This window comes from Natrix helvetica, assembly GCF_964273705.1.
Source record: "Natrix helvetica genome assembly, chromosome: 4".
NCBI classification, from domain to species: Eukaryota; Metazoa; Chordata; class Lepidosauria; order Squamata; family Natricidae; genus Natrix; species Natrix helvetica.
In genome coordinates this window covers 122231375-122246345 of record NC_138550.1, presented here as the reverse complement: position 1 = coordinate 122246345, position 14971 = coordinate 122231375, and the positions used below count along the sequence as shown (strand labels likewise).

At 36.1% G+C, this 14971-nt stretch overlaps 1 protein-coding gene across 1 annotated transcript; it reads right to left on the bottom strand.

The window, feature by feature from the left end:
• Window positions 1-1436: 1436 nt before the first annotated feature.
• Window positions 1437-13374, bottom strand: LOC309392190 (zinc finger BED domain-containing protein 5-like; the record flags this gene model as incomplete). The annotated part of the gene is made up of 2 exons (XM_081953190.1): window positions 1437-1541; window positions 11641-13374. The coding sequence occupies 2 exons, from the start codon at window positions 13372-13374 to the stop codon at window positions 1437-1439; spliced, it is 1839 nt and encodes a 612-aa protein (XP_081809316.1).
• Window positions 13375-14971: the final 1597 nt, after the last annotated feature.

Sequence of the window (14971 nt, the reverse complement as noted above, 5' to 3'; positions counted from 1 at the left end):
TTTTCAGCACTTCTACTTCAAAACAATGGGCAATTGTGTCACCTCTTTCTGGCAACCATAGACAGCAAGAAAGTGTGTGAGGGAAGAATGATCCTGAGCCTTCAGGTTCCTTTTCCTGGCAGCTATGTTTAGAATCAAAATCTTAAATTGAACTCAGAGACATGTGTTGGGCTGACAGAACTTTATGTGAATTCAGGCCCAATTACGTGAGGACAGCAATGAGTCGCTCGATTCTACATATCCCTCTACTTATCTACATATCCATTCAGGAGAGAATATGTAGAACGCTCATTTGACAAAGTAAAATAACTCACAAACACATCAAAACCATTATTTTCCAAAGGTCTAATCTTTGTGAGATAATCTGCTAATAGCACATGTCAGAAATCCAAAGTTTCATTATCATTATATTAAGACCTGCAATGGGTTGTGCATAATTAAGGGATATTCATAAAATTGCATAGATTTTAAGACATTTTTAAGTGCTATGAATTTATTTATTCTATTGTTTTTTAAAAAAAGAAAAATAAGTAGAAAGGTAAATGGATACAAGAACAAATTTGCAGGAATTAAGAAACCAATCACATCCAAATTCTGAAGCAAAGACATGCTGTAGGACAATAGTAACAATAGGTTGTTATGATAAGTTAAAGGATATGGCAAATAAGCATATCCAAATATGCTTTGTAAAGATATTTATATATCTTTTACCAGATGCAGCGTTCCATGAGAGAGATGGACTAAGAAAAGGTCCTTGAGAAAAGATGGACCATTATTGAAGAGGTTATGAGAAAAACTTGCTTCAGCATAGTACACGCCAGAGAAGTTGGGGGACTGCACACCTTGTTGTGTTTGACTGTACAGCCAACAGAGGCAGGAATCAAAGAATCCCCAGGAGTGCTAGATGCCTTGTAACATTGACAAGCTTTATAACCACATGGGACAACTTTATAGAAACCTAAGTTCTACTCCTGGCACAGAGGGGAAAAAAACCATACTGTTTTGCATCATGGATTTAAAGGAGAAGGAGAAAGGGACTGCATAATGCAGTGCGTGTACATGACGTTATACTGCTGTCCATAAATGGTAGCCTTTTTGACCTGATGAGATAGCCTAAAATGAAATTAGATTGTTCACAAATAAAAGAATTTCAGAACATGGAATGGGGTTGTTTTTTGTTTTCTAGAGGCATTGCTACAGGATCAACATTCATTAAATAAAAGTCCTTCTGGAATCTTAAAGGAAATGGCAATCTGTTTAAACATATTACCTGCTGATCTACAAGTAACAGAAGCTAGCAGTGTGTGGATATGTGAACATGTTTTGTAGCTCTTGGGTAATGTTACTTGTATTTTTTTTCCTTTACAGAGAATCACTTTTCCCTGTGCATTCAACAACCAACATGAAACCACCTAATTATATTTTCATAATCATGATTAAAAACCATCTAAATTATCCTGCTTGATGTATTCAAAGAGTACGTTGATTGCTTTTTCAGGGTGTACTATGGCTTTTTGTTCAGCCACATCAAATGCTCTGCACTAAATTTTAAAAAGCAACTGTGTTATACATATATTGGAATTAAAAAAAATACACATATATATAATTTATAAGCTGCTAATTAGATATCACAACCAGCTCTATTCAATAGCCATTCAATAGCCAGCAAAGGCTATTTACCTATTAAAGTACATCAATTTCCACTTTATGGTTTTCTTTTGTCAATTATCAATTCAGCTTATTCTGATACATGTCTGAGGTCTGGAACCTTGGAGTCTCGGAAATGGATTTTACCTTCACATCCAGGGACAACTTGTGTTTTAAATGATAAAAGACTTTTAAAAAATATGGAAAGGATAAGTACTATAATGGGTAGTTTTAAAATAAAGAAAAAAAATACAAGTAACATTACCCAAGAGCTACAAAACATGTTCACATATCCACACACTGCTAGCTTCTGTTACTTGTAGATCAGCAGGTAATATGTTTAAACAGATTGCCATTTCCTTTAAGATTCCAGAAGGACTTTTATTTAATGAATGTTGATCCTGTAGCAATGCCTCTAGAAAACAAAAAACAACCCCATTCCATGTTCTGAAATTCTTTTATTTGTGAACAATCTAATTTCATTTTAGGCTATCTCATCAGGTCAAAAAGGCTACCATTTATGGACAGCAGTATAACGTCATGTACACGCACTGCATTATGCAGTCCCTTTCTCCTCTCCTCCTCCTCCTCCTCCTCCTCCTCCTCCTCCTCCTCCTCCTCCTCCTCCTCTTCCTCCTTTTTCGAAAAAACAGAGTTGGAAGGGACCTTGGAGGTCTTTTATCCAACCCCCTGCTTAGGCAGGAAACCCTACACCACTTCAGACAAATGGTTATCCAACATTTTCTTAAAAACTTCCATGTTGGAGCATTCACAACTTCTGGAGGAAATTTCTTCTTCTTTTCCATCTTCTCATATCTCATCTCTTATCCATAAATGAATTCTGAAAGTCTCCTTGCTCAGTTCTGGTCAGAAAAGTCCATTAAGGATCACCAGAGATAATAATATATCTATTTTAACCTTGATCAAATAAACTAATTTTCCCCTCTTTTGTTTTTAATAATCTTGATCTTTAATGTCTTCAAATAATATCCTACAACTTTATTTCTTTTTCTTTTTTTTTCTTTCTCTGTTCTTCAAGATTCTTCAAAACTTTAACAAGGCCCTTTTTGTTTTTGTAAATCAGTGTAAGAAAATTATCCAAAATTATCTTTGGCTTTAGTTTTTGTGTATCTCATTTACATCCAGAAGTTTCAATTATATATCCAGTGTAGCATCTTTTACCATATCATTGTTGTAACTTGTAGATTTTTAAATCCACTTTCAGAGCAGTCTCAGTTTTATCCAGTAAAACATGTTCCTCTTTGATAGCAACTTTTAAACACAATCAATTTATAATGGTGAACATGCTTAAATTAATTCTGGGTCCATTGTACATCTCAAGCCTTGGTCCATTCCAATTTTCCAAAATCAAAATTCTAATCACCTTTTTGGTGTTTATTCCCAAAAAAGATTTTAAAAAATCCTTAAAACTTGTATTTAAAATTTCTTTCACTAAATATTGAAGGAAACATATCTAAATTAAGATCTATATTTCTATGCCATCTAAATTTATCCAAATCTGTTCTGACCCCCCTTCTCGTATACCAAAGCACTCCGAAACAAGGTCTCTGCAAGATGTTTTATTTACATACAGTTTAAACCTTGGCAGCAATCCAGGTCCAGATAACACCTTGGCAGCAATCCAGCCTGCCGAGGTATGAGACAGATTTGAGAGCATCTCCAACTCTAATGATAAGTTGTTTCCTGCAAAACAACTTTTGGAAAGTCCCTCCTTAAATAGCCTTGAGAGGAGCCTGATTTCGATCACCTGAGTCCAATCATCTCTTGTAAATGCGTAGCTGTTCTCTACGTCTATCAGCTGTCCGTTGCCGGGCATCCAGAAACCACTCCCTTGTCTCCTCCCCACTGCTCCAAGGCATGACGTCAGGAGCACATTCCCTTTGGCTTTCATCACTGCTCCATGTCTCAAGTGCCTCCTAGTGGCCAACCAGCCTCTCTGATACCAGCTCGGAGTCGGAACCCTGTCCAGGGTCCTCTACATCCTCCAGAGCCAACTCATAGGGACCCTCGCTGTCGGAGTCTGGTGGCAGTTCCAACGGCTCCTGCTGGGCCACAACACAAATCTATGAAAAGTACATAGTCTACTTACTTATAATCTATTTACCATTATTCCTGACATGTAGATCTTGGTAATGCATACCATATAGTGCTAACCTTATGCTGGCGCATAATAAGTTTGCTGAGTAAGGCATGTAGATGTATAGTTATTAGACTTTTATTGTAACAATTGCAATGGTTGCCATTTAGCTACTGACCATATTCAAGGTTTTCATTATGACATAACAATGGGAGTGATGCTTAACTAGGCATATAGCAACAAATCATATTTGTTGCTATAGGCCTAGTTAATCACTGAGGCAATTGGGGTATAGGTATATGTGTCATGTTATGTGTGCTAAGAGTTTCTGAAGGCCACCTACTGTACTCAAGCAGAGTTTATTTAATGGTCTGGAAATTTAGGATGTACAAATTGAGAATGCAGTTCTTCACCTAGGATTTTCCAGTAGGAAGACTGGAAGATTTCCCATGTCCTATGCTTTTAATGAATATCTTTTATTGAACATGTTTTAAATATTATTTTATTATGTATGTTATTTGTATTGTAAACCATCTCAAAATGTTCTAGGATATGAAGCGCTAAGTACCAAATTCAGCCCAAAGGCCAAAACTTATGTAAGTAAAGTATTTTTTTTAGTTTTAATGCTTTTTACTGTTTTAAAAAGTTTTAAAATGTTAATTATATGTTTTGAATTGTGAGCCTCCCAGAATCATTTGCTGAGGTGTGTGGCGATGGAAATCAAATAAATAAGTAAATAAATAAATAAAATAACAAATGTGAATAATTATTTTAAGCTAATGTTTGGAATACACATTTTGTCTACTGTGTCCATGACTCTAGGCCAGTGATCCTCAATCTTGGCAGCTTTAAGATATGTGGACTTCAACTCAGAATTCCCAGACAGCATCTGGAAGTTGAAGTCCTCACACATCTTAAAGCTGCCAAAATTGAGAAATGCTGTTCTAGGCATTGGTTGTAATCATAGGGAACAATCGCCATGATCTTCATTTCCCAAGTTGTGTAAGCTGAAAGGCAGAATTATGGTACCTTATAATAAACAATATTCTGGAAGAACAAATAAATATTTCAAATAAAATTTGGTGTCTTGTAAAATATTGCTGAAGAAAAAATGCACAGCTTTTCTCCAGGTGGATGTGTCTTGTGCTTTTCAGTTTTGTAATACAAGATGGACTTCTATTACCAATGCAGGATGGACAAATCTGGCGGCTAAGGGATGCCTTTAATGAAATTTGGGAAACGTGAGAGCTGGAGTGGAAAGAACAGCGGAATAAATGGTGTCAGAAAGGTTGGGGGAGATTTGTTTTTCATTTTTGCTCTTTTTTTGGTTGGTCATTCTTTTACAATTCTCTTGTGGCTCTTTTAGGCTTCCTACTTTATATAGTTGTAGCAAGAAATGCAAACGAAGGAACACAGTTGGGAGAGCCATGAGATACAAAAGAAGAGTTATAAGTTCCTACTCTCTGATTCAAAGAATAGGCCAGTCTGTCCCAACTTGTGATGGAAGTACAACTGGGGTCAAGTTGAAAAAAGCTGCTGTAGGCCCATAGATGTTATACAATAAATAGCTATTAAAAGAGTTATGCAGTATGATGCAGCCAATTTCAAGAACATCCAGCTTTCTCTCATTCTTAAGTTGGATCTGGAAGGCCAAGTGTATTTGTTTTATCTACTGTATAAGTTTCCATTTTAACTTTCAGTAAATGTTTAATGGATCTTTTTCAATTACTGAACCAAATGTTGTTTGACAAGATGAAGCCTTCTTGATTATTAGCACTTAGGTAGGAATGTGCCTTTTATATTACATTTATTATCTATATCATGACTATGGTATTTGCGAGTATAATTTAAAGTTGTTTTTAATGGCCCCATTAAAAAAAATCTTGTTCAAAATTTTTTATAATACTTTTTCTTTACTTCATGCATCAGGCTAAGGATTATTTTTTTTCTGCCTTGCAGAAGCTTTCACCTGTACTCAGATGGCACTCCACTGTTATCAATGGAAAGAAAAACTATAGCTCATAGTGAACTAAGATAAAAGATGTTGCTATTTTAAAAGGGAAATAACATGGGCTCCCCTTTCTCATGTCATAACAGCAGGAACGTGCGGTCAGGGGAGGCAGGGGAGGCAGAGCCTCACCGCTCTCATCATGAAAAGAAAAAAAAAGGGAAAAGGGGAAAGGCATGCGTGGTCCAATTCCCTGCCTTCCTGAGTCAACATGAAGGGGACCACGGAGCGCGAGCCGCGGGACCGTGGAGCGCGCTCCACGGTCCCCTTCATGTTGACTCAGGAAGGCGGGGAATGGGACCACGTGTGCAGGAGGCTGAGGCTGCCTCAGCCTCCTGCACACATGGTCCCATTCCCTGCCTTCCTTATGACATCACCAGCTTCACCAGCCATAAACCTCACCGCACGTACTGCATAACAGATGACATGATGTGAAAGCTAGCAACTCATTCATGAAACAGCATTGTCCTCTGCATAGGAACTTGTAGTTGGTTTAAAGCATGCGTGTCAAACTTGCCACATTGGTTGGCTGTCAGTCCTGCAGCAATCTTTTCTTTTGGTTCTTTTGCCTGCAACATTTTCTATTATTCTACTATGCATTTTCTATTGTGGGAAAATGGGAGGGGGATTGTACGGAATTAGATGCTATGTAGCCATAACAAAATTCTTTCTAGAAAGCCAAGGTCATCCTTTGTCTTTGCACCTTGCACCTGACCGGAACTGGATGCCTGGAACTGCCAGCATGGAAGATTAGACCATGTGATGGAATTGTGGTTGTGGGACAAGATCTTGAATTTTCAACTGGGTGAGGAAAACTGGGAAGCTTTCAGATTCGGGTTTTTCCAGATATACCAACATGGCTCTCTTAATAAATGAGAACTTTGAGAAATACTTTGCCTTGGACTCTGATTTACTTTTGGATGCTATTTGGAACCCTGACAGTTGCCCTCACGTATTGCAACATTTTTACCCTTCGCGGAGCTGGGGTGGCCATGGCCTGCACGTGATGCATCCAGCCTGCAGGCCACCAATTTGACACTTCAGGATGAAAGCCAAAGTATCTTCGAATATATAACTACTACCCATTAACTGATTCTTGCTCACTATTCTTCCCATTCTGCAATGCAGCAGAATATGATACCGATTGGTGCCAAGGAACATTCATTCAGTGTCTTCTAGAGAATCAACTAAGCTGACTGAATCTCTACTCAGTACTGGGCCTTTCATGACACAGCTGATCTGGGGTATTAGTCGTGAGGATTTAAGTATGATTTTGTCATATGGGGAAAATATCATGGATGCTTGGCCATGTGCCATGTTTTAGAAGATATTTGAAACTTAATTTCAAAAGTTGGAGAGCCATCATTTGAAATATATTGATTAAGAACAAGATTTATAGCAATGGCAATTTGATCATTAATTGATTAATTCTGGTCTATAAGCTCAGGGCCAATTCTTAGTGACCACATTGATAGACTTTTCCAGGTTAGCATCCAATGAAACATTTTATATATTTCTAACTCACATCTTAAAGCATTGATTGAACTGGCTGTGAGGGTTTTCAAGTTAAAATGAGATCTTCTGCAACTTTTATCATTATCATGACACTTCTAATTAGTTACTATTTCTTGTCCTTAATTTAGGGTTACTCCCTTTTTCTGTCCTTCGGCTCATTACAGAAAACCATCCAGGCAGAAAACCATATTTTTATTTTTAATGTTGCCTTTTTATATTTATTTATCAGCACAAATACAACACACACACACACACACACACACACACACACACACAACATATAGCATATATATGCATTTTTAAAAACTGTCAAAATTGAAATACAAGATTTTAAGTACCATTTACTGGAATAGTTTGAATGTATTAATGTAATCTCTGATCTCCATCTCTGACGAATCCTGTTTATTCTATTTTAGATTTCATGATTCTCTTTAAAGAATGTTAAGAATTATAGTTTATTAACAGCTAAAAATGCATAACTCTGTCTCACAAACTATAATTCATTAACGCCTTGTCTAAATTGTGCCAGTACTCTATTTAGTCTCTCTGTTAGAATGATACTATGTTAAGGCACTGGAATATGTTTTATTTTGAAATGATTAATTCTTTGTTTTAGCCATGGCTGTTATTCTTCCCATGAATTAAAGAAAAGTACATTTTTTCTGGCTTTGATTAGGACTGTATTAGTATGGAATTATTTTTCTATTTTAGGCATGATTAAACATTTTGTATGAATGAACATATTGAACATCTCTAGCATTGTAATTAACTGTCCATATTGTCTTCTTGCAGAGAAAAATAGCTGGTGTGTACGCATGTGTGTTTGCTATTTCAAAAGTGATAAAATAGCTTGCAGGGAAATAATTAAACCATCTCTTTTCTCTCAGTTTGAGAAATGTTTGGTCATAGCATCCTCTGCTGGGTCCCATCTTTTGCTGCTATATCCTGGCAATCTTACCTGTCGGGAGATAAGGGTATCAGCAAAAGCAGTGATAGATACTGAATCTAGCCCTCATTTAAAATTCTCACATAATATTGTGGGAACTTTGAATGACAGATATCTATCTACTTCTGCTTAGAATACTGGTTTGACAACATTCACTGAATTCTGTTGCAAAAGAAGTGGCTAATAATTTCATTATGCTGGAAGAGTAAAAATGGCTGAAGAGAAACTTAATCATATGATTCGGACTTGTCCAATATTGCTCTGTTTTGGTTAGTAATTATAGATTTGTTAATATGATGTTACAAAGATGAATACATCTTAAAAATTCTGAATGATGTATAAAAAGTTTGGAAATTAACATATGACTCTATAAAGAGTTGTGGAATTAGCAAAAAGGAGCTATCTTGAAAAGAAAGTAAGCACAGATCAGTGATCAAGGATTATAAACATTCCTTCCACTTTTTCATCCATGTTATTAATAAAAATATTGAAGTATACCAGTCCCAGGACTGAGCTCTATGGGACTCCACTTGGCATACTCTCTAGCCCAGGGGTGTCCAAACTTGAGAACTTTAAGACTTGTGGACTTCAATCCCAGAATTCCCCAGCCATCTGGCTGGGGAATTCTGGGAATTGAAGTCCACAAGTCTTAAAGTTCTCAAGTTTGGACACCCCTGCTCTAGCCTGATTACTCTAACCTAAAAACTGATTTGTTTTTAGGAAGTCAGTTGTGGATTCACATAATAAACCTGCTATTCACCTACACTTAACTACTGTAATTTCAGACTATCATATGATGCTTTTCAAAAATTTGCTGAAATACTCATTACTATTAAGCAAGGTATCTGAGCAAGGTATCTGAGATATACCTAGTTTGACAAGATTTGTTCTTAATTGATTAATACCGATTGTCTACACCGGTTTCAAAATGCTTTTAAAACAATCACTTTGACTGTTCTAGAATCAGTTAAGAGATTAGTGAAACTGAATAAGGTGGTTTCTTGGACTCTCCTTTTAACTTTTCCTGAAGCTGAGCTTTTCCTGAATAACATTTATCTTCCTTCATTTGTTACTCACCTATTTCTCAGAATAAGAGATAGAAACTGACTTATTCCATTAATAATTTCCATCAGTAATCAAGGAAACAATCCATTGGACTCTGATACAAATTCATTCAAATCAAAAGGTATTCCTTGACTATTTTTTTTTAAATCAAGAGTGAGATACAATCCTACTTTTTCAGTGAGGTTCTCATATTTTCTTATTCTTATTTCAAGAAGATCAAGCCAAGCCAAGAGAGTAAATAAGTTCTCCCTTTTATTATTTATGTTAATCTTTGGTGGGAAGTGATGGTGAAACAGAGCTATCATTGCCTTGGCCATATTTGTGAGCTTCCCATTTGAGTGGCTACCGCATGATGTAGATATTTATAACCCTAAATATATAACTTTTAACTTTAACTTTTATTTAATTTATAAACCGCGCCCTCTCCCAGAAGGGACTCGGGGCGGTGTACAGTCATATTAAAACACAATATAAATACATACAGATATAGATAAATATAAATAAATATAGATATAGAGGCTCCTTCACAAACATAGAAGTGAATAAAGTTTGTTACTATACAATCAAAAGTATATTAATTAAGATGCCATGATCTTGTCTCTCCTTGTATTTTTTTCCTGGGAATTCACTATGTATGAGATCAACTTATGTACTACATTAAAGAGTTTTAGAAATGAAGCATTTTATAATCCCTATAATAGTTATATCACAGCATGAGCTAAGCAGTATTGCTTTATTATTATTTTTACTCATTTACTATTGTTGCACATTTTGTACACTGTAAAATGTTTTATTAAATGGTTCACTTTATTGAGAATTAATTATCAGCGCAAAAGCACAATATTTCTGGCCTAGTTTGTTTAGAACAAAGTTTATCCTTGAAATAAGAAAGCCCAGATTTTGAAGTCTAACGCCAAATTGTAGCAGAAAATCCTAAAATTACAAACACTGTGGATTTAGATTGACCCTAATAATGGCTTTCATTATTTGAAAGCAATAAAAATTCAAATGAATGTGGTAATTAGTAAAATCTCTTGTTTAGAGAGAGATTGAAGGCTTTTTGGTTATATTGTGTGAATGCCAATTGAGACAAAAATGCACACTTTAGCATTTGCCAAAGAACATTAATGATAGGTATATCACTCTCGGCCGCCAGCTGTGTCTACATAAGATCACTGACAAATTATGTATTTAGGTTTGGGGGTTGTGATATTTTTGTAATTCTACTCATACAATAACTTATGAGATCCTTCAGCGCAACTAATCTGCCTTCCCATGACCTGCCAAAACGAACTCAGACTACCAGTTCTTCACAGCAGACAAAAGGAACTTGATAAATCTCCACTTGTTCCAGAACTGGAAAAATAAGATTATCAAGCATTTTACTGACCAGGTAGATATGTTCAGTTTTGTATATGTGAGGGATAGACAATATACATTTCAGAGTTCTGTTACCAACTTCCATATATGGAGTCAATCAAAGCAATACTTTTTGATCCAATGGAAAAATTTTGTGGATGGAATGAGAGAGAGAAAAAAATATTTTTCTCCAATTCCTCTTCCTTCCTGTAGCCTCCACACTTATTAAAATTTGCTTAATTATGAACAGCCCTTTCTCAACCTAGTGGGAAAAGCCAATTAAATATTAACATGGAAGCTTGCATAAGATGAAATACATTGTATAGCTGAAATCATTGTGTCTCCTTCAACTTATGCTTCATGTATTTATTTTTTTAGTCTTTTAGATGCCATCCCCTTCCTTTGAGGGTTTTGGTATCACTGAAGCTACGATCAGTTTAAATCAGATATATGCATTTAATTTCTAATGTTATTCCCTTCTGAGATCATATACTAAATTCTTGAAAAGATTTTTAACCCTCCCCCACAAAAAATCCACGTAAAATTACTGTTCATATTGATGAGAGTATCAGATTTCTTTGCTCTGGTTGCAGATTCTATGTATATTCAATGCATTTGTTTTAAATAGGTCAAATCTGTTACAAAGTCCAATTCTATATACCAGAGGTTCCCAATCTTTTTCGGTTTGCGGCTCCCATAACACTTCGGATTTTTTCCGCGGCTCCCTTAATAGGTACATCCGATTTTTTTTAATTTTTGACTTTTTAAGGATTTGGAAATCTACTTTTTAGTTCGTTAAGGTTAGGTTAATTGAAAAATAAATTAAACACGAGCTTTAAATTCACAATTTATTGAACATCGTTTAATGATTTAAAATTATTAATGGGATGGATGGGCTTGTTGTTCGCTGCACAACTTCTCAAATCTTGGAATAAAATTGGAAATGGCGACTCTCATTTCTTGCTTGATGTTAATTTTCGAGCGATATTTACTTTTTATTACCGCGACTGCCAAAAACCCAGCTTCGCACAAATAGGACGTTGCAAAAGGAATTAATATTCTTAGGGCTTTGCAACTAAGCAGTGGGTATTCCTCTTTTACTGATATCCAAAAATCAGAAAGTTCCATGCTAACAAATTTTAACTTCAATGTTGTGTCGCAAGACAACTCAATAAGAGATTCTTCTTCTGTAGAGGTAAATCCTGATGGAGCCTTGGCTCTAAATGGGTCTTGAATCCAAGTAAATTTTTCAATGTTATCTGCTTCAAAGTATTTTTCGAACCATTTGATAAGCTGAGATAGGTGATCTTCAAAAAGAGATTTTAAATTGCAAGACAAACTGATTTCATTGGAGGTTAAAAACTGGTGCAACAAGGGAAAGCAATCATTAAGATCATCTTCATTAATTTTTAGTTTCCATAGCTGTAATTTTTTTCTGAAAGCTGAAATCTTTTCTGTTAACTTTAAAATGTGCATATTGCGTCCTTGTAAAGAGAGATTCAACGCATTCAACTTTTCAAAGATATCACATAGGTATGCGAGTTTAATCAAAAAGTCTGTTTCTACAAAGTGTTTGGCATACTCATGTTTTTCTTCTTCAAGGAAAGTGTATATTTCTTGCTGTAATTGGAACGTACGAGACAATACACCCCCGCGAGAGAGCCATCGTGAGTGGCAGTAGTACAACAAAGATGTGTATTCACCTCCCATATCTTCACACATTCTTTTAAAAAATCTTGCTTTCAGTGGCCGAGTTTTTATATAGTTTACTATATTTACCACACGTTCTAAAACTATATTTAGTGGAGGACTTATATACTTTGATGCAAGTGCTTCTTTGTGAATGATGCAATGGGTCCAAACTGAATCTGGAGCTTTGTTTCGAATAAGCGCCTGCAATCCTCCATAAGAGCCGGACATCGAACGACCACCGTCAGTACAGACGCCAACGCACTTTGTCCAGTCTAAATTATTTTCAACCATAAATATATTCAGGATCTCGAACAAATCCTGAGCCTTTGTACTTCCAGTAATACTTTTACAAAAGAGAAGGTCCTCAACGATTGAATTACCATCTAAGAACCGTACATAACAAATCAAGTGTGCGTCCTTATTATTGTCTGTGGCCTCATCGAGTTGCAGTCCATATTCACTTCCTTTTAATTTTTCAATTAATTGTGCATTGAGATCCTCCCCCATGTGCTGAATTCTGCGACTGATTGTATTGTTAGACAAAGGGACATTTGAAAGCAGTTTCCCCGCCGACTCACCAATCATAATGTTCACTAAATCTACAGCAGCCGGTAGAATGAGTTGCTCTGCAATAGTATGGGCCTTTTTACACTTAGCAACTCTATATGCAACTTTGTATGATGCTAGCAAAGCATTATTTGGTATTGACATATGTTTATAAATGCTGCCTTTTTGTTGTTTTAATTCAATTAACTTTCTTTTAAAAAAGTTGCGAGGTTTACCAACAAAGTTAGAATGGTTGGTTTCTAAATGTCGTTTTAACTTACTTGGAAGCATACATTCCGGTGCCAAAACTTTCATGCACAATACACACTGTGGTCTCTCTTTATCATTTTCGTTTATTGATGTAAAGCCAAAATCCAAGTAACTGTCGTCATATTTACAACGTTTTCGCTTCTCGGAACCCTTGCCACTAGTTTGTGGAACTTCGTCTATAGATTTAGCACTATCTTGATTATTCAAGTTTAATAAGAATTTGTCCATTTTAGGGTGATCAGAAAAATAGCTTTTGAAAAGTAACTTAACCACCACACTATTAAGTTAGCCCAACAAACAAAAACTTATGCGAGCACTGAGAAGGTGATAACAAACGAATAGAAATCCGACTTGTAACTGCGCATGCGCACTAGACGTTTCAGAAATGGCGCATCAGCGTTAGACCCAGCGGGCGCAGGTATTAATTGAATATTTTGCGGCGCCCTTATGACGATAGCGCGGCTCCCCAGGGAGCCGCGGCTCACACTTTGGGAATCACTGCTATATACATTTGGGGGAGCCCTTCTATTTTACCACCTCTTACCATGTTTGACAACACAGTATCAGCAGTAGAGTCGTTCAAATTTTTGGGTTTTATAATCTCCAGGACTTGAAATGGACACTTAGCATTAGAACTATCATTAAAAAGGCACAGCAAAGAATGTTCAGAAAGAACAATCACAACCAGCCTACCTTCCATAGAAGACCTGAATATTGTGTGGATCAAAATGAGGGCTAAGAGGATATCTAGACACCCCTCACATCTTGTACATAAGCTGTTTCAACTCCTCCCCTCAGGATGGTGCTACAGAGCACGGCAGTCCAAAACAATTAGATATTTTCTTTTTTATATATAATAGTATTGATTTTTTAAAAAGTATAAGATTAAAAGATAAACAAACTGGGAAAATGTTTTTTAAAAAATAGCTCAAGAAAAAGGCCACATAGACGTGGAGAAAAGAAGGAAGAAAAAGAATAAGATAGAAAAAGAATGACTTTCTTTGATACAGATATGAGTAAAGAAAATACATCAAACTCTCACTCTAAGGTTAGTGCTCTGTGAAAAGATTTTTTTCTATTGTCTCTTCTAAACCATCTTCCTGTCAAATTTATTACATGATTTCTGGTCAAAATACTTTGTATTTTCACTCAGGTGCGGCAGAGGTTGGGAAAGAGAATAGCAAACCTAGCTTGCAAAAGTATATCATATGATAATTCCCAGACCTACCAGTCACTCTGATTGGAGAGGGAGCATATGGTTTCTTTCTGTCTTTATTGTGTGTACCAGTTCTGCCTCTGCTTCTTCCAGATGTCAGGGGTAGGCACAAGGGATTATTGCATGGAACTACATCAAGAGAACACAAGCTTAGGGAGGGCTGATCTGAGCCTATGTGCTTTGGAGTTCATATGCATTTCCCTGGGGTAGGCAATCTTTTCTGCTGGGTGTACATTTGAAAGTTAAAAGCACAGGTAAATACATTCACAAAATGGCTGCCGTGATTAGTCACAGAACATACATGTATCAGACTAACTTTGCAAAATGCTTTCTACCATCTCAGTTGGCTGACTAATGTAAGAGTTCTTTCATCAAGGACAAATTATCTTGATGTTATATTGCTTTAAATATTCATTCTTAAAATCCAGTCTTCAGAGAGTTTTTATCCCAGCCCACATGCATATGTGTTTGTGCAGTTTGTGAATCTATATGCACAAACTGCACAAACACAGACCCACATATTTACCCTGTTTCCCTGAAAATAATAAGTCCCCGGATAATAAGTCCAATTCGGCTTTCGAGTGCATGTGCTAAAATATGTCCTCCCCC